Source organism: Anopheles ziemanni, chromosome 3 (genome assembly GCF_943734765.1).
Source record: "Anopheles ziemanni chromosome 3, idAnoZiCoDA_A2_x.2, whole genome shotgun sequence".
Taxonomy (NCBI): Eukaryota; Metazoa; Arthropoda; class Insecta; order Diptera; family Culicidae; genus Anopheles; species Anopheles ziemanni.
In genome coordinates, this window is record NC_080706.1 from 37505720 (window position 1) to 37525814 (window position 20095).

Consider the following 20095-nt stretch of genomic DNA (forward strand, 5'->3'; position numbering starts at 1 on the left):
TTAATTTTAGAGGGGAGGTGTTCGGGAGGGGTAGGGATATATATACACAGACAACGGTGACTTTTATATATTAGATTAATGTTTCTATTATGTAATAACGACGTGGGTCAAAAGACACATATGACCACATATTACAGTAAGCAATATAGATTAATTATATACGTTTTCCAAACGTTTTTCATACAAAAAAAAAACGAAAACTTAAACATTCCACACTTACCACAGGTTCCGAGAATGTGACTGTTGGTGCATCTTGGCACAATATCCCGTCTGGCACACTGCTTTCACTATTGTTACAATTGCATTGCAAAGCATTCACCATTTGAGACATATTTACACCAATTAAACTTCACTTTGCTTTGAAAACGATTTACGTTACGAAACGTTAACGTTCGTCTGGCTACCACAATGGTTCGTTTCTTAGAATGGCCTTTCAGGCGACAATTTTACGCTGTCACAGATGGTTTTGCGTTGGCACAACGTGTTAAAGTTGGTAGCTTTGTTGAATGGAATCGTCATTGTCGTGAAATTCATTCAGACATTAAAGATTTCAAATTGAAACAACCAAGCTGCCTTATGAATGGCTGAAATAGCTAATTTGTTAATAACTTTTTTGTGGCTTGACCAATTTTAGCACCAGACCCCTCAAATGAAAGGTCTTTTAAAGACTAATAATTCTGTGCAACAAAGACTCTTCCGTAATTCTTAGTTTATGAAATTCTGAGGCGTAGGTGCAGAAACTTTGGTTTGTATTTTCTGCTGAAATAACCAGTTTGCTAATAACTTTATAACTGCTGAACCGATTTGTACATGTGACCCCTTAAATGAAAGGTCTGCTCAAGACACACAACTTTGTGTAACAATAGATAGTTCTATAGTTTCTAGTTTTTGAGAAAACTAATGTGTGGAAAAGAGACAGCACTCTACCGGGAACAAGTTGAATAAACTTCGATTACTAAAAAGCCAAAATCTGCCTATTTGTTAATAACTATTGATTCTTTCAACCGATTTTCACGATTGACCCCTTAAATGAAAGGTCTTTTCAAGACGCGCATTTGTGTTGAAGGTAGATGTTTCCGTACTTTCTTGTTTTTGATAAAAACCACAGGTGGGAATGTGTTCGCCCGAGGGGGCGAAAAGGTAAATCAGGTTGGTTGGCAATTTAGGTTAAAAAAGCCAATTCTCGCATAACTTGTTGGTTCCTTGGCCGATTTCCATAAATGACCCCTCAAATGAAAGGTCTTTGCAAGACGAGTAATTTTGTCTCAAGGAACATATTACATTTTATCCATCTTTTCTAGTTATTCGATCAGCTCAGCTCGAGAGAAAAGAGGAAATTTCCTCTTGCAAGCCATGCAATCTGCGAATAATTTGCGCAAAGAAACAGGTGAACGGTGTTTTGAAACTAGACGCAGTTCTTTAACTCGAAGTAATGCAAATCATCCGAAAAATCTCTTGTCATGTACTGCTTATTGTTAATCTGCTCTTTTTCTATTTCTATTGGCAGACGCAAGAATTTCATAAGATAGAATATCAACTCCAACGTTTGATTAAACATTTGCGCTACCAACTGCGCACAGAAACATTGAAGGAATGTAAAGTAAAAGAAACTTAAGCTACGTGGAGTAAAATTGAAAAAAAGGTTTCTCAAAAAGATTTTTTTTATGATAAAAAATAAACTTATTTATGTGGCACTGACCACTGAGCGGTCTTGGCCTGACAAAGCTCCTTCCCAAAACGCACCCGATAAAAAATAAAACTAGCAGCAAACAGCATACAATGCAATGCAATACGTTTAAGTATAAGCTTAATTGTAAGAAGAAATATGAATTTAAAGAAACATAGCTTCACTGAAGTCTACTAACGCTTTCAATGCTTTATGTCCACCAGAATATGAAGGTGTGATGAAGAATGTTATACCTACTTGGATGTACATCTATTTAGAAAGTTCATTTTAATGATGTTCCATTTGAGACCGATCACTGCTGTAGTTCCATCTGCTGGCCTATCTAAAATATGTCGAAATGTTCGTATTTCACAGTTCTTTCATTCAATGCCACTACATAGTTGCATTATTTTTCTTAAAGAAAAGGAACCATTAAGTTTATTGTTCCACAAAATAAAACAAAAATGTATAAAGCACAATGGCAAATTCTTCTTCACCTTTGGTTTTGAATCAATTCACTACCAATTTAACCAGTCGGTGATTTGTATCCACTTTTAAACAACAGTCACTCGTTGGTCGCTGGTAGTTATAATGAGATTCCACAATTTGGCCGAAAACTAGATTTTTTGGCGCACGATTCCTTCTTCTCTATACTTCTATGGGTCAGTTATCAACGGCACTATCTTGACGTAACAAATTTGAATGAATTTATTTTATAATGGCACCGTCATATTAAAACTAGGTTAAATAGTTGTTATCAAGCGTACAAATTCGACTTATGCTACTTCCTTCTTGTATCCCCACTGAATAAAACGATCAAATTAGTTATGCAAACAGTATGCGCTATTTGATGTAAATATTGCTTTGCGTTGCTGCCATATCATTGCGTAAAGGTTTGGAAAACGATTGATAAAGTTTAAATGATAGCTATCAATGGTCCTCTTTTATACAAATAAGTTTATCAGTCATGATTATTTCTCCTATCTGCCATGCCCTTTGCCCTTGCTGGTTTGATTACAGCTTCCTTCTCCCACTGTGCGGCATCATTCTGTGTTCTAATTGAAACTAGCCAAGGACATTTCACCTTTTTTGTGCTCGTTATGTTTTCTCAGTTCTTTTCTTCTGGTTATATATTCGTTTCTATATTTTTTACTATGAATCTCGTTTTATGCAGAGTGCCCTGATCTCGAATAAACACTACAACAAAGTGTTATCGATTATCATAAGGGCAAGTGAATGGATTGAAACAAAATGTCGTAGGCACATTTACTTCTGCTAATGTATTAACCACGTGTTGAAATCAAATCCTTCTAAAGATGTTAGGAGAAATGATGTACTAACTTGCATTTTTGAAAGGAATCATAGCAAAATTTTCTAAGAATTTATAGCTAAAGCTATCATGTGATGCTATATGTGGTTGACGCTCGTTAATGATCGTCGTTATTTATTTGTGTTTTATATTCTTGAAGGTTAGTATAAGTTAAAGCAAATGACACAAAAAAGTATGGCAAGTGAACATTCATAAAACTTTCAATGCTATTCGTGAGAATCTTCCGATGGATGATGCGTTAACGATTAAATTGAAATTAATAAATAAACAATTGATAAATTAATTCAACGATCAAAGCTTATCTTATCGTAATAATATTAAGTTTTTTTTTGTATGGTCTTGTGAATGCTTTGGTTTAGAGTTCAAGTAGCTCTCGATGTTAAATATCTAGTTTTCCCAAGCAAAAACGTCCAATAAATAGAATAAATAAATAAGAAAACGACGCATAAACAACGAAAATATTTACGAAACGCTCGTTTCTCGTGTGGCCCAAGTGAAAACCGCCGGTTCGTATAGCGTTATGACTGTTCTTATGAGGTAAACGTAATAACAAACAAAAGCTGAGTAAACTGTTCCTACAATAATGGGGCCATCTGCCGTTCTGCTACGTTATGCTCGGTAAGGCTGATACAGAAAACGTTGCTTCCCTTTCGTTATCGTAAAAAACTTCAATAGGGTGTCTTGCTGGTTGCCATGGGTTTAGGAAGTGCCTGAGCACCCTGCAGAGAAGATTCTGGAAAACTAAAATATAGTTTACTAAATAAGCATTATGTTCTCTTCCCCGGTGAGCAGCTTATCTCCGATTTCGCTTGAGGAATCGTTTGCCATCAGGTTGTTCTGCCACTTTATTTGCTCTTCGTCGAACGGGAGCTCGGCATCGAGCTTTTCTTGTATTTGATCGAACGACGTTTTAAACTTCTCCTCAATCAAACTAAACGACTGAATGGTAGCATTGTCGTCGAATTCGTAGTTGTCGATCGATATATTTCCGAACAGACTGTCTAGGTTTAGCTGACCGCCTCCATCTAGTGCACTGTTCGGGCCAGTGCCGTGATGGTGGTGGTTATGATGATGAGATTGTTGTTGTGGCTGCTGCTGCTGCTGGCCATTGTGAGACATAAGCGACATTGACGAAGAGGTGCTAGGAGTCGTCGTCTCCATGCTACTAGTACTGGTTGGGGAAACGATGCCGCTACCGTGAGGGTACTGATTTTTACGTAAATATCGAAGCGCAGTCCCTGCGCCGTTAGAAGCTGGTGTGGTTGTTGTTGGTGCCGTTCTATTTGCTGGAAAGCGTGAGCCTATCAGCATACTCTCCCTTGATGTATCGTTTCCGCAAATGTTTAATCGCTGCAAACCACTACCACTTCCACCCTCGGTGGATACATTAAGGATCTTCATGCGTTTGCCGTCACCAACAATCACCCCGTCGTCGATGCTGTTTCCGCCGGTGCATTTAACATAGCTACCTCCGGCAGTTGGCGAATGGGTTTCGCTTTGCCTTCGCTGCTGCTGCTGCTGCTGCTGTTGCTGCATAACATACTGCTCGCGATGTTCTGTTCTCGATTTTCGCTTTTTATCCTCGCTGCAAGCGACCGGACCATGGTTCGTGGTATTACTGCTGCACGTGCTGCTTTGATCGCAATTTTCCAACGCCACGTGGTCCAACTGATCCATCGAAGATTCACCAATGCTGCCCTCCTCGGTAGGGAATATAGTTTTAAAGGAAAGCATTTCCTCGCCCTGCTCGTCGAGTATCGAATCAGATAGTCCATTCTCGTACAAAATAACACCGCCTCCACTTGCGGCCGGTTCCGGGGAAGGGGCGGAAACGTTTTCGCCTGCCGACTCATTAAAATCGCCAACGTTAGTCACCAGCAGATGCCTCTGCTGTGGTGAATGCTGCGCGGCACCCTGCTGGCTAACGTGCTGTTGCAGTTGCTGTTGTTGTTGCGCCTGTTTGGCCTGCATTTTGGCGCTCTTGTTGCGAATTTTGCGCATATTTTTCAGGGTCAGCTCGTGCAGCACGTTTTCGTCGGTAACCACGAGGGTAGAAATAAACTTGTTTATCTGCTCCTTTGGCGGCGCACGCTCTGGGTGGGCATTGTACAGATGCTTGCGCAGTGATGCTTTCGCTTTGAGCGGTAGACGATCACAGTATGGACAGGTGTAGTACACACTGTCGTGTATTTCCATATGACGTTTTAGTTGGTAATTCTGTGGAGGAAAAAAAAAAGTTAAAAGTAAAAAATGTATCATGAGCATGGCAAGATTTATCAATTAGAAAAGTTTAGACGCGCATTGCAGTACTATTTTTGATAGTTTTTAATAAGGTAATTAAAATATACTTGTAAATGGGGGCACCTAATTGATATAACGCCTTCACAACGTAATAAAAAATCTAAAAAAGAAAAAGGATGGATCCAATAGACGAGCGAAAACTGAAAGAACCGCTTATGTGGTACAAAACGTATCGGTGTAAATATAAGTTAATGTTTTTAAATTGTTTTCAATATGATGCTATCCGAACTAAACCCATGGACGTATCCTGCATCCTCGAATGGGATGCTGAAGCATTTATTGAAAAATAAAGCATTTTGGTTTTAACATAAAGTATTGATTTTAGAAAACAAATTATTAAATGTGTTTGCATGGCCAACTTTGCTGCAACGGCGTTGCACATGACGTAGCGGTAGCTCCAGGAATCGGCGGTTTAAGTTCTGAGTTACATATACCGATGGTATAGCTCTCCGTTGCTGATTGAATCACATGCTTGGTAATTGGTGCGGAAGTGTGCTGATTGAATCATGCTTGGTAAATTTGGATGCAGTTTCTAATATTTTATTCTTCGAGCGTTAGTGGAAAAAATAAGCAAATCAATTACCTTCGTGAAAGTACGATCGCATTCTTCGCAGGGAAATGTTTGCGATAGCTGTGCATTGTTGGGTTCATCGATCATCGCGGCGCAATCATTATCGTTCTATCGTAACGATCGTAGACGGCGCAAGTAAGCCGGTTTTGTGAATGATAGGTAAGTCGAGCAGCATCAACAAGCCGAGAATAAACGAAAAATTAAAACCAATGAAGGCATGTTAGTTGAGCAGCGCAAGCGACATGAAAACATTGAACAGACATCATTTCTATTGTACTATTGCATAAACGAAACATGATCGTAGACCATAAAATCATGGTTCATGTTTTGGTGCTGTAAATGTTTAAGCTTGTTAGCGAAACAAGTAATTGAAATACGCTGGTCGCTGGGGTATTACTTACGGATAGTTCATCATGGCTGATCACAGAAGTGGCCCCCTCCATCGAATGGCCCTTCTCATCCATAAACACATCCTCTAGGACACTGGTAGTTTGATCCACCACTGATCCAACAGAGTTAAGCATTTGCGCATCGTTTCGAGCCAACGTTGATGACAGTGACACGTTTACGATCGTATCTCTTGATGCGGTGCCTGCATCTGTTTCGCTATTATCAGCCTTACCACGTACAAAAGTGGTCGATCCCGACGGGTAAACACTGGTTTCATGCATAGCGCCACCATTCGTTGAGCTGTGTCCAGGTAGCGTTGTAGCAGGCGGTACAACGATGGTCGTCCCGGAAAGCTGCACCGTTGTAGCACCGGATTGGCCCTGCGTTTGGGGAACGACATGTGGATGGTGTTGATGTTGCGCATGATGGTTACGCTGGTGGTGGTGATGGTTGGAAATTGGCACCAGTTTCGGTAGTTGGTCTGTAGCGTTTAATACTTTCACGTCGATCTTACTACTTAATGCGCCTACGCCGTTATTACCCACCACACCACCGTGGTGGGCCGTGCCTTGATTCAAGAATAGTTGACTAGTATCGACCAGATTGTTGTTGGTGAGTTCCACGTTCGAGATAATGATAATGCTGTGCGACTTTGCAGCCGGGCCCGTGCTGGCCATCGCAGCAGTGCTTCCACCATTTGCAATCGATGTTACATTTTGCAAACCTCCACCGCCGTTCTCCTTGGAGTTGTGCGCAACAACAGCAGCCTCCGTTCGCCCGGTGGAACCGAGGTGCAGCGTGGTGTGTTTTCCATTTCCTCCGGCAAGTGGATGAGTTACGGTGTTGCCGAAGCTTCCATCCGAAGTGCTAATTCCGATAGAATTTTTCTTCCTAGCATACGGTCTGGGTTGCGACGGTATTAAGGTACCGAGTTCCGTAGCACCGCCAACTACACCACTTCCTTTGGATTGAATCGGAGATGCACGTAGATGCGATAGAGGCCCATCCGGGTGGTGTTGGTCAGTATTAGCCATCGCCAGGGCTTGGGCCGCTGCCGCAGCCGCAGCAGCCGCGGCAGCTGCAGCCATTTCTTCCTGTTTTTTGCTCTTCTGCGACAGCTTCGTCGCGAGTGCCTTCGCAATTGCCGGCTTAATGGGGGACGTTTTCTTCTGGTTCAGTTGGCTCAATACTTTCTTCTCCGACTTGTAATCGTTCGAAATCGTATAAACTGTGTGCACCTTGCGCAGATGCTTCTCGAGTGCGTTTGGGTTTTTGAACAGCTTCGAGCAGACGATGCACTTGTACAGCTGCTTGCCATTTGGCGCCTGCACGTTTGTCAGCATATCCTGGCTGGAGCTAGTGTTCGTTACCGGGACGCTGCTGTGATTCGACAGAACGGCACCGGTGCCCCCCACCAGTCCAACCGAAGGGGATGAGGGAGATAATGCGGTCATCACCCTGACAGGGGCGTGTTCCTTTTTGATTTCAGCCTCCGTGAGCAAATGCTGTTCTTGGCGCGGGTTGGGCAACTTTGCCTCCACTTTTTCAGTGGGTCCTTCGCTGCCAGAACCCATCAGTGCCGCTGTGGTGTCGACAATTCCCCCTTCTGTAACGTCAATGGTCGGCTTTAGCTCCTCGATGGGTGTCGAATTGGACAGATCCTCATACGGTATCGGTTCCTTTGGGGTTGTAGTCGCGGCGGCAGTATTGGTGGTGGTGTGACTGTTGTTCGTTCCTTCGCCAAACTTTCCTAATTTTCCCACCTCTTCCGCCGTTCCACCACCAGATGCACCCCCCTGTAGCGGCGTTGCCTCTTCCGGGGTGAGATCCTTATGTATTTTCATGTGTCTTTGCAGTGACCACGAGTTAGAGAGCACCTTCAAACACTTCGGACAGTGCAGGTAAGCCGTTTTAGACTTTCGCTCCGTACATTCGTGTTCCTTGAGCTCGTCAGCCTGCTGGAAGAGCTTCATGCAGAACACGCACAGAAAGAGATTATGTTTGCGAACGTGCTTATCGAGGTTTGACTTCGTCATGTACTTCCGCAGGCATACCTCACAAACGTACTTCTTGTCGACGTCCACCTCCGGTCCGCCAAGGGCGGAGGAAACGATCGTCGATGTCGGCGTGACGGCGGCCATCGAAAGGTTTGCATCGTTCAGTGTGATTAGCGAATCGGACGACGATGAAAAACGGCTGTGCAGTTTTTCCATCCCAACTACACCACTACTCGCCGCAATACCGGTACCGCTCCCGGTGGAGCTCGTTGTGGCCATCAGATCGAACCCGGCACCATCGCCGAACGCTTCTTCAACGCCATCATTTGTGCCCTCGTATGCTAGCATTGGGTGGGCGCCTACATTGCTCCCACCCACTAGATCCGCTACTCCACCGGCATCACTGAACGCTGAATCGAATGCAATGTTGATGTCGCTGGCGCCGAGAGAAATGTTGATGAGATCTGCCGGGCTAAGGGTATCATCCGGAAGACACTGATAGTCAGGCAACGTTGTATTCGACGCGATCGGCTGCTGATGGCCATGGTGGTTGTGCTGGTTGTGGTGGTGATGCTGATGGAGATGATGGGATGCACTTTGCACGGTGTGTCCCTGCTGCTCGGTTGAGTAAAGATCTCGTCCAAGGCGCAGCTCCTGGGCTGTGTCCTGCTGTGTTGATGACAAGATTCCCACATGCTGCTGTTGCTGTTGGTTCTGGTGGAAGCTTTGGAAGTGTACGTGATCCGGTTGATCCTGTGGTTGATGACTGTGTAGATGCGGCCCAAGATGACTAGAGTACACGAAAGAGGGCGAGTTAAAGTATTCATCCACCAAATCTGGCACGTTTGTCGGGTGATGTGATAGCACCGTAGCCGCCGAGGACACCGGGACACCGAGCAGATCGATATCGAAAATGTGCTGCTGCGAGGAAGTACTGGCATACTTGGGTGAAGATGTTTTCATTAGGCTATCGATCGGTGGAAGGGACACCTTATCGTACGACGTAAGGGTGGATGATGCTGTCCCTTTAACACCTGCCACGGCAGAGCAGAAAGTACTGCTATTGTTGTTGCTGTCTATGTCGAGCATTTCACCTCCACCAGCACCTCCACTCATACCATGCAACAGTGAGTTGTGATCATCAAAAACGGATGAGATCATCACGTTGGACGTGCTGCAGCTAACATTGGGAGCCATTATGGTACTGCTACTACTGCTGATGTTGGTGCTATTGCTACAACCAGTATTGACCCCAGCACTGCTGCTATTGCCACTGCTCCCCACTGTCACCGGCGGATGGTTGTATTCATCCATCGTGAACCCTCTCTCCAAATCAAACCCGTAGTCCATGCTGACAGAACGCAGAATGTTGTTACACATATCGTACGGGCTGGATTCCAGCAGAGATGCTCCGATCTTGGTGGCGTAGTTGCGCGAGTACCACACCCGCAGTATATCTCCCAACTCGATGTCCTTCACTGCGGTGTAGTAGATTTCGTCGTTTTCCTGTAATTAATGCATCAAAAGGGGCGCATTTTTATTTTTGCGGTAATAATAGTGTTGACAAATCAATTGTTGATGCCTTCTCAAACTGATCATGATACGACATCTTGTTTCTCATATATCTGATTGATCAATTTTAAAAAAGCTTAAGAACTTGTACAGAATATGACATATACAACAGTTTTCATACAACAAATTGCCAAATTTCTAGTAAAGGCGTTTTGCACAATTCTCTATGAAGAGTAATAGTAATTATTTCACACTAACATATATGAAGGATTGCATTTTGTATTCAAATACTAATACCGTGTTTTCGCGAATAACATCCCGTTTTACTTCGACGAAAAGCCTTGCAGCTATTTTTCTGTCTCTATTACAGTATTTTTGTCCATTTAAAGTTATCTTTGTGTGTGGGGTCGTTTTTTACATAAATATCTTCTATATACAAATATATAATTTCAGTTTTTTTACTTTTTTTAAACAAGGCAAGAAAAGGGTTGCTAACAATTTGAATGTATGTTAAAAATGTAGAAAAAGGAATAAACACCTCGGTAGAACTGTCATATATTTTGAAAAATTCTATATGAACAAATTAAGTGTATTGATTAGTTGCGTTAAAGGTAGAGATGAGAACCAATTAATCCATAGCGCAACTTGGCAAAGATAAGGATAGTGTTTCTTTTTTCAAATTTAAGAAATTTTACACACATATCTTTAAAGGTTCAACAATACTGGAGTTATGTAGCACGAGGAAGGTTTTGTGCAAAAAAAACGGTAATTTGTTCACATCAAAGTATTTAAAAAATCATAAGAAACGAAACAATATATTCTTGTCAACGTGACCGCAATCCATAAAAAGGTGTAGAAGATCGGAGGTTAAAAGTGACGGCATCGTATTAAAAAAAAAGAAATAATAACGCTTTTCGACAACTGGAAATGACCTTCTGGCATACGAATTAGTTTAAAAATCGAGTGCTTACAGATAAGGAAGAGCAAAAACGCACGTCTGTGTACGTTAAGGTATCAGGGTACCTATGTTTGCGATAGAGTTTACTTGATAAGGCATAGGAGGAGAAAGAGAGAGAGAGAGAGCAGAGCAGAGCAAATAAACATTACGAAAACACAATTCGAAACTCTAATCAGCAAACCGAATTGCTGGGCGCTGTGCGAACCCAAGCGAACCAATAGAACGACGACATTCTAATTGGGGCGATTGCAAAGCGCGACGTAACGTGACGGTTACCAGGACCTGCCTTACCTGATAGCAAATGAGATTCTGCTCGTTCGAAAACCGGGCCAGGCTGACATGGATCATCCAGTTGCATTTGGTTTCGTTCCGCGTGTCCAGGTACACGTTGCGGCCGCTGCCGAACAGCGTCTGCAGCTCGCTGCTGTACTCGTCCTGCGGCTGGTGTGACTGGTAGTACGGTCCGGCGAACAGCACGAGCGGAAATGGAATATTCTTGATCGGCACGTAGGACTTCTGGGCAAGCAGCGGGCCGAAGCGGGTTCCTTTGGCAAACTTTTGCGACGTCACGACACAACTGCCCTGCTGGGTGTCCATTATCAGCAGGCCGTTCGGCACCGATGACCTTGAAAGGTTAAGCGAGGGCTTATCCTTAACCTGGATGACACGCAACGAAATAAAAAGAAAGAAACGGGATACGAAAATTGAGTTAAAACGTTTCTATTGTTGTTGAAATTTAAATGTTAAGAGACCCTTTTTAACGGGACTGCTAACACACTCGCAGGCTCACGTGCAAAGATGGCCAAAACAGCAGCTGCACGTTGCTGTTTGTGTGGGTGTGTGTTTCCGTTCCTTCACACTCCGATTCATTCCGCTGACACCAATTTTCCACCGAATGGAAAAGTGACACGGAACCCAGAGCAAATGTGTGCCCGAGCGAGAGGGAAAAACGAGGGGAAAATCTTTAACAGTAGACACACTGCCCACGCAAAAAAGCGGCAGAGTGTATGCGGGATGGGGAGAGATGCAGGAGGCTTGTGAAAAACAAGTCACAATAACACCCATTTCCCTTTGCAGGGTCCGATCCAACCATTTGCAAAGTGGTCGCCGTCATCGACAATGAACCAGGCGCGCAGCGCAATGTGTTTTCCATAAAGTTTTCCACTGCGCGTGCTCTTGTGCAAACTTTCCTTCTCGCATTCTATCCCTCTTTCTGTCTCTCTGTCCTCTCGCATTTTCCACGATCGACAAATGTTCTTCTCAAGAAAACATACTCTACTTTCCCAATAAGTTTCTCTTTTGCTCAATTTTCTCTCGTATATAAAAATTTTCCACCAATACAACTCAAGGAATTTTCCTCATGGCTCGATGGGCACACATCCGCACACATGCATCACCTACACGGGTCTTCAAGGCCTTTTTCTGTGTCGTTGTGTGTTAGGGATGCTGGTGAGGATAAAAATATTGACTTTTTTCCTCCACCATCACCATTACACTGCCACCCTACATCTGCCCTATTCCATGCGCCCACCTCTTCCAACACCAGGCGGCTCCATCGATGATCCCGATACCGTGCGGGAGGAAGTGCGGAAGGTACAGGGGTGCGCCTCCTGTCGACCCCACCCCGAAAAATCGTCATACAGGTCCGGCTCTCGGCAGCTAACGTGCGCGAGAAGAGCGATCTGCGCAGATCGGAATCCAAATGGGGACCGGAGTGCGCACATGTGTGTTGTCATGGACATTATAAAGTGCGTAAATTATGTAATTTAATCAGCGCCCCAGTATTGCAAGCTCCTTCGTCGCTGTTCGCCTTCCAGGATTCGATGGGCCTGGCCTCGATTCGCCGGGGAAAAAATCCACCACCGCCGGAAGTCTCCACCCGTACCTAACTTGATCGTCCTGGGGAGCGGAAGTGCAAACATACACATAAATACACGCATATATACACACACTACCACCACCACCAGAGGCGCAACTTAGTTAGACTTGCAAAACACACCACACACATGAGGAAAAGCGACTGGGCACAGTCACGTAGGAGGACGGTGAGAACGGATTTTCTTCCATAAAAGGAATGCGTTTTTCCAACTGGTCCTCGCTGCCCACCAATCGTGAGTTGTCGGTGCACATACGACATCCGACCGTTGGTCGAAAAGGATCCCATCGCTATCAGCAATCTTGTGGAAGCGAGAATGACGTGTCCATGACGAAGTGTAAGGAAAACCACACGCGAGTCAGCGCCAACTAAGGCTCAGCGAAAGAGCTGTCAAAATTCACTTCACGGAGCTAGGGGCTGCGATTCCGTCTCACATTCGGTGCAATCCTTCGTGCGTGCGTGTCGTGATGTGCGGTGGTGTTATCATCTTTTGCCCGATCGATCGCGAGTTCGGAACCCCCTCTGACCCGGAACGGAAGTAGTAATAAAGTACCCTACTTACATGATCTCCCTTGGCGTACTCTGGGCAGTTCTGGGTGTAATGCGATGCGCCGCAGATGCTGCACACTAGGATCATTGTGACGACAACCGTGCGCGAACGATGCCAGCCAGAGCAATCCGAATCCGAGACGTAATGTTGTTCCGGTTCAAGATCGGGGGATCCCGTCCAATTCACCAGGCGGAATGAGTTTGGAACCGGAAAAATCCCACGACGATGGACGGTGGCGATGGAGTATGGTCAGAAGCGGCCCGATGGTAGGGTCGGATTCGTCACATTAACCGAGGGGAACAGGTGCAGGTTTGAGTGTTTTTTTTGTTTTTCGTGTGTTCGTGCGTAAATGGTACGATGTGTCCGATTTTCCGTGCAGCAGCAGCAGCAGCAATAGCGGGGCAAGATGAAAAGAAACAAACGCAGCAAATTGGAATGAATAAGAAAATTCGGAGGACGTTGTAGTATCCCCGCTCGCTTTGGTGGCCCGCTCTTCGACTCTACGGGCGCTGATTAAAGGCCTTTTGGCGAAGGATAATGTACCGACGGGCGGCAAGACGATGGCCACACTACTGGGCCAGCCAGCGACTACGACTATACTAAAGGAGCGAGATCGTTCGCTCTCCTTATGCTGGTGCACGACGATCGTCTTGGCCGTCAAGGAACCGCAGCATCGCGTACGCATACTAAGATTGGGCCGCTCTCTGCCGACGCGCCGAGATGAGCAGATCGCGTGACAAACGTGCTTGTGTGATGAACTATTTTCACGCACACGTACATACCGGTAACAGTGTAGAGGAAAATCTATGTGCGCTCGAACGACAGGGACGATTCCGGTTGGATGCGAAAGGGGGTTGCGAGTTACGTGGAAGATGTGCAGATGAACGACAACATTGTCTATTTGAGTCATGCTTATACGTAGTATGTGGCCGGGAAAGGCACATTAATTGCTTCCCTTTACGCACACACAAACACACAGCCGCTATTGCCCATCGGTTAACCTTTCGTTGTCAACATATTTCAAAATTGCAAAAAAATCATTCCTGTGTATGTTAAATTTAAATTACAAAAAAAAAAGTATTATGAATTTGAATAAGTTACTTTAAGCTCCATTGAGAAACCCATCTAACTTTAATATCATTCGTAAAACTTCAATAGGAAGCTAGTTAGATGAGAAGCGGGTTTACAAAAAAATGATGATGTTTAACGATCAGGTAAGTATCAAATCAAATCAAAAAGTTATGCTAGTAATGCTACAGCAAAATTTACGCACGTTACGCGGCAGGTTCTCTGTAATTTTTTTTAAAGTAAAATTATTTGTTTCACACCAACATAATTTACCTTCGCTCGAAATTTGACGAATTGTTAAATTTGGACCAGGTGTTTTAAGATCCCAAATAATTTATAATAATATTGAATGCTTGCTTTGCATGATTTTTCTCGTATTTGCAATGCATTTCTCACTCGTTATGAAAAAAAAAGTGTGGCAAGCGTACCCGGTTGACAGAAATTGTAATTGTTGCTGGTACTATGTAGTTCCAGCAAGAGTCCCAGCAATCTGCCATGGAAAAACTTGCTGGTACTACATTGCAGCTGCAAAAAATTTGAATTTTTGTCAACCGGGTAGCCTTTTAATGAAAGCATTGACTTGAAAAATCAACGAAAAACTATGAGTCATTTTTGCTAACAAAAATACAAGACTAGTGGCACGAAAAAACAATATTCAAACAAAACACTAGATAAAACAAAACATTACCCTGACCCTCGAAGGGTTAGAATCTTTTCATGAAAAACATTAAAGTTTGGCTGCCTGTATTAGTGATGTTATCCTGGCTGCGCAATGCGGTTGGGAAAATCGGCTCAAATTCATGGTTTTTCATTGTATAGGTAAGGAGGAAAAACGATTAAAAAAATACCACGATGAATGTGTTCGTGCAAGAGCAGCAAAAACGAGACCGAAATGAATCACATGTACGAATTCAAGAAGTAATAATGAGAGACAGATGAGCTTGCTGTAGTTTATGAATCAATTTTATTGTAATGAAGCGAAACACATGCAAATTTAGACTCAACGCCGTGTTGTGATAGAACAGATGTACGCAAGCTTTTGGATGAAAATAATTAAATCGGATAGTGCACCGGAAAACAAATGTAAGTTTAGCTTATTTTATGCATCGTTGGAAAACCTAACAAATACTTTAATCCCCAGTATACTTATAACTTTGCTTGAAAAATTCCAAAAACGTACTGAAAAATATCGATGCCTTTTCGTCAGTTCAACGGTAGCTAATACTTACCATTTTCGACGAGGTGTACATTGTTCAGCACTGATAATGCATCAAAACATGCATTCGTGGATAGGTCGGTCATAACGAGTGAGCCACGCTTTGGGGAGAGCAGTGAGGCCCCAACGCAAGGTGGCCCCGCTCCCCTGACTGTTTGCCAATAAGAAACTAATTAATAACGTGTCGAAGATATCGAATCCACGTTGGGCACTGGCAGATAGCGCCGCACCATAATGGAACACGCTGCCTATTGCAGTTTTGGCACTAACATGACACTTTGGAACGAAACATTTGAACTGAACCTGAAGCAATTGGAACTTTTCCTAGCTCACAGCACACTGTTTTCAATTGATGGCAACATTTTTTTATTCTTCGAATCTAACACTTGTCGTTCTGAACCCCACACTACCCATGCCGTGAGATTCGTTTTTTTTTTAACATTTAACAGAACAGTGCAAGCGCGTCAAACATTTCATCCGGTCATCATGAAACTCGTTAACTCGAGGCTTATTATCACTACCGGAAAGCAGGGGTCAATTTGAATCGCCGTAGGTACACTTTTCTTCGGATACTACCGCAACGTAAGTACCAACCATTTCGTGGTCGAACCGTGGATTGTTTTGGTTTTTTTGTTCTCTGCCCTAAGTACAACACCTCTGGGATGGTGTATACTACACCACTACGTGCTCATATCTACTATTGTACACTGTGGCTCGACTGGTATAGTAGTGTACTACGGACCGCCAGCTTGCCAGATAACGACGGCACTTTTGTACACCTTTAGGTAATTAAACCAGCGCCACTATAAAACCTGGCCAACACACATTATCATTATCGATTCAACACACTTGTAGAGAATTATTCTCCTTTTTTTAAGCAAGGCCACGCACACCCCGTTGGCGTCGCCTAATCACAGGTTTAGATGAAAATCGGTGATCGTAGTTGAAATTTTGGGTTTCTTTAGCTCAATTCATAACCATTAATCGAGATTTACAAACAGCGAATGGTACACCAGCTAGACACTGGCATTGGTTTCGACAATTTCATCATCATCCACTGCATTTAAAACCATTAGTGTCCGTGGAACAGTGTGGTAGTATGTGCTCTGGGTAAGAATAAGCCATTGTGTTGGTGAGGGGTATTTTTCACAAATTTTCACGATTCACTAAATACATCGGTTTGAAGCACGTTTAAAGTTCTAACTGGAGATGCTGATTTGCACATATAAAAATCAATTTTCTCCTGCAAAACATTTGGCGCGATTTCGTTCATGTCACTGTCCAGCGACTTGGACATCGCGTACTTAAATCGATCGTCTTTTCGTGGCTAAACTGACAGCAAGCAGACAGTCAAAGCAGTTAGCTCAAGCACGCAGGCGCACGCTGCTGGGGCTGCTAAAACGCGATCTCTCACATCGAAACACGCAGAAATGACTGCACACACGTGTAATCGTGCTCACAGCACACACACATACAAACGCGGGACGCACGGTAAAATCACAGCGCACATAATCCATGCAAATTAGTGTCAACTGTATTGCATATGCATTAGTTTTCCGGGGCCAAAACATTCGCTGGATAAGTGACCGAGTTTAAATTCACATTACACTCCGCTTTTCTCCTCTGATTCACACAGTACTGGAACAGTTTTCCTTGGCGAAGCAGTGCAGTGTTCACGTAGGATTTCGGACCGAAACACTTCGTAATGCTGGGGCACCGCGCGTATAATAGAATACCCTACGTAAAGGTTAAGCCGTTCTTGTCGACTGTACCAAAACGAACCGAACACCACACTGCCGTGAATGGCGACCGTGTAATGCACGCACTCTCTTCAAGCGCAGTCACGAGCATAGTGAGAGAAATGTACGACGATCCCTCTCCCTTTTCGAGACTGTTTGCACGTGTGAGTTCACGTTCGATCGTGAAGAACAAGTTTGCACGATCGTTTAAAAGCGTGTGTGTGAGAGATAGGTAAGTGGTTTAAACTCACATCATTTAGGCAAATATGCTAACGGAGGTGGTCGTTATAGGAAAAATACGATACGAAAAACACAGTTCTGTATATTACAGAAACATAAAGATAACAATAGTAAATATACTAAACATACATCTATTATCACATCATAACCGTTAAAGACAACATAAAAGCAAGATGTAAACTTGTAGACAAGCCTTCAGTGGCAGGGGTCAAATGGGCATAGAACATGACCCGACCGAATCACATGTAGCGATGTATTCAATGTAGTAAACTCATGCTAATCTTGTCATCCTTGTAAAATTTGATTATTGCGAGAAATGGTTTTTGTTGGTTTAAATCAGTCTTTATTTACAGATATTTATTTACAACGCGCAAAGCATCTGCATTGATAAACACTCGATTAATGGGTTCGAAAGGGTAGATCCCCATTGCAGCTGTGACTAGCGCTCGGTACTAGCTTACCGATCGCATGTTTAAATTAATGGTTAGATTCCCGTTCGTATTGACGATTTTCCGAACGATAGTTAGGTCGCGAATTCGAATGCGATGTGTGTTGATCGCGGCCACTATGATAGTTTTCTCCATCGCGATAGTTGTTCCTACGATATCCTCTGTTATACGGTCGATATCGCGGTTGCGAATTTCCTCCTCTTCCCCAGCCTCCTCGTCGATCACCACCATAGCCTCCTCTCCATGACGTTCCACCGCCGCCTCCACGTCGAACGTTCCACGGATGCACTATTGGGGGCGGATTTGCCGGGCGCTGGCAGTGGGCCATGAACTCCGCATCGAGATCTGTGAATCGATGTGCGAACGCTGTTTCACACTCCTCTAGAAAGGATTGCTCCTCCGGAGAAAGGATATTTATGTGTCTTTTGGGATCGACCATGATTTATCCACTCTCTTTTTACTTTTTAAAAAGCTGTTATCAGTTATCTCTTAATGCTTTCTCTTTCATAAGCAAAGAGTTTGCGTCTGAAATTGTTAGCAAACAAAATAATTAGCATAAAAAACATAATCCATTTGCTTGCCCCGTCAAAACTTACATCCTTCGGAGATGATGTGTTGAAAGATAAGCGCGTAGAAACCACCGTCCGAAGGGAAATTGAGCTCTGCAGTAGCGTTTTCGATCGGCTCAAACATCCATCCAATGAGCGTATGGCACTTAGGGCAAACACAAACTTTCCATGCGTATCCTGGAAACCACGTCGATTTGCTGCTCCACTACGAAATGCAATGTCAAGTGGAGAGTAAACGAAACAAAAATCGATAATTAAAACTACTGCTCGCTCCACACGCTATCGGAAGGATTGCTAATGACATTGGCCAGCAGGATTTTTACCGGATGAACTTTCGCACAGTTGGCTTGCTTGACGAGAAAGATGTTAAACCGAATGCCGCGAGGGTTTTGTACTTCCTGTACGAGTATTGTACGCTTTTCCGAAAAAGTGTGATTGGTTGCGCTCAATGCCAGCGGGCTGTACTTGTCAAATGCTAGATTCGTTAGGCTAACATCGTTTCCACACGTGCGGCAGATAAAGAAATCTTGAAGGAGAACAAAAAGATCGGGTTTTCGTCACAAAGTGTATCTTCCGGCTGAAAATACTTCCATTCGTCGGGGGGTTTGCCCGCAGTGGTACAGTGTAAACAAATACTTGAAAAACACCTCTTACCTTCAATGATTGTCTCTTCCGCGCTGTTACTTTCCGTTTCGGCAGCACATATAAATCGAAAAACTATTAAAAAGACCAAAGAAATTGGCAGAAGTTCACGGTTTTGATCGTACTTCATAGCTTTTCGAAGCGTTGCATCTCCGAACTTGATATCATCGGAAGATGCAAGAATTGAAATGTCAAGAAACTCCAATGTAGAGGGGTGATGTCGGAGCTGGATTGAGAGTTGAATCCGATCGCTATGAGGAGCTACATATGGATTCTGATTTTATTGTGATTAGCTCTTCTAGGGAAGTGAATGGGATCTGATGTTTATTTGATCTCGTATCGACTAGAAATCATTTTATCGGCATCAGACCTCTTTGGTAACAAATTCACAAGATCAAACTTAATTGGTTTATCATAATGAAGATTTAACAAGCATAATTCGGTAACGATTAAACGATTAACACATAGTTTAACTGGTTTAAGGAACCGCTATTGATATTTAAGGAAGCGCTAAATCTGTATAATGTCATGCTATTCTATGTTAAATCGTACTATGTTGTAATATTTTCTCTTTTACCGCATGAAAATCGGAGTTTACGATTTGATTCTCTGCAAAAACTTCAATTTTCATCACTACTGCACTGACACAAAACATTCATTGCTCAAGGTCCACGTATTTTAAGGTGTACTAGTGAATTTGTAAGTCTCGCATCCGCCATCTTGATATGTTGGTTTAAAAAACCTGGTAACTGTGTTGTTTTTTAAATTACTGGCATGTCGATATTTTTCCAAAACTCTTAGTTCTAGTGGTGTACTAACACGTTGCGTACCATGGGTTTTTAGCACAATTTTTAGTACAATGTTTTTAATTAAAATTTGTTTATAATATTTGTTAATCCGATTGTTTTCGAAGGCCAAGCAAAAACTTAACTTCCCAAATAACTTATTTTTAATATAACTATAATTTTTATGTTGCATTTTCATTTATTTATGGGTCAAAAACTTTTTAGAACTAGTTACT

At 43.2% G+C, this 20095-nt stretch overlaps 2 protein-coding genes across 2 annotated transcripts; both read right to left on the reverse strand.

Moving 5' to 3' along the window:
* Positions 1-3140: 3140 nt before the first annotated feature.
* Positions 3141-15581, reverse strand: LOC131284688 (uncharacterized). The gene is made up of 6 exons (XM_058313552.1): positions 15449-15581; positions 13164-13228; positions 11017-11382; positions 6270-9761; positions 5881-5976; positions 3141-5213 (listed from the first exon to the last, which is right to left on the reverse strand). Exons 1-6 carry the CDS (start codon positions 15519-15521, stop codon positions 3753-3755), a joined length of 5553 nt encoding a protein of 1850 aa, XP_058169535.1. The 5' UTR covers positions 15522-15581; the 3' UTR covers positions 3141-3752.
* A 2629-nt stretch (positions 15582-18210) lies between these two features.
* On the reverse strand, positions 18211-19232 carry LOC131287448 (uncharacterized). The gene is made up of 4 exons (XM_058316496.1): positions 19087-19232; positions 18756-18958; positions 18460-18637; positions 18211-18388 (listed from the first exon to the last, which is right to left on the reverse strand). The coding sequence occupies exons 1-4, from the start codon at positions 19202-19204 to the stop codon at positions 18342-18344; spliced, it is 546 nt and encodes a 181-aa protein (XP_058172479.1). The 5' UTR covers positions 19205-19232; the 3' UTR covers positions 18211-18341.
* Positions 19233-20095: the final 863 nt, after the last annotated feature.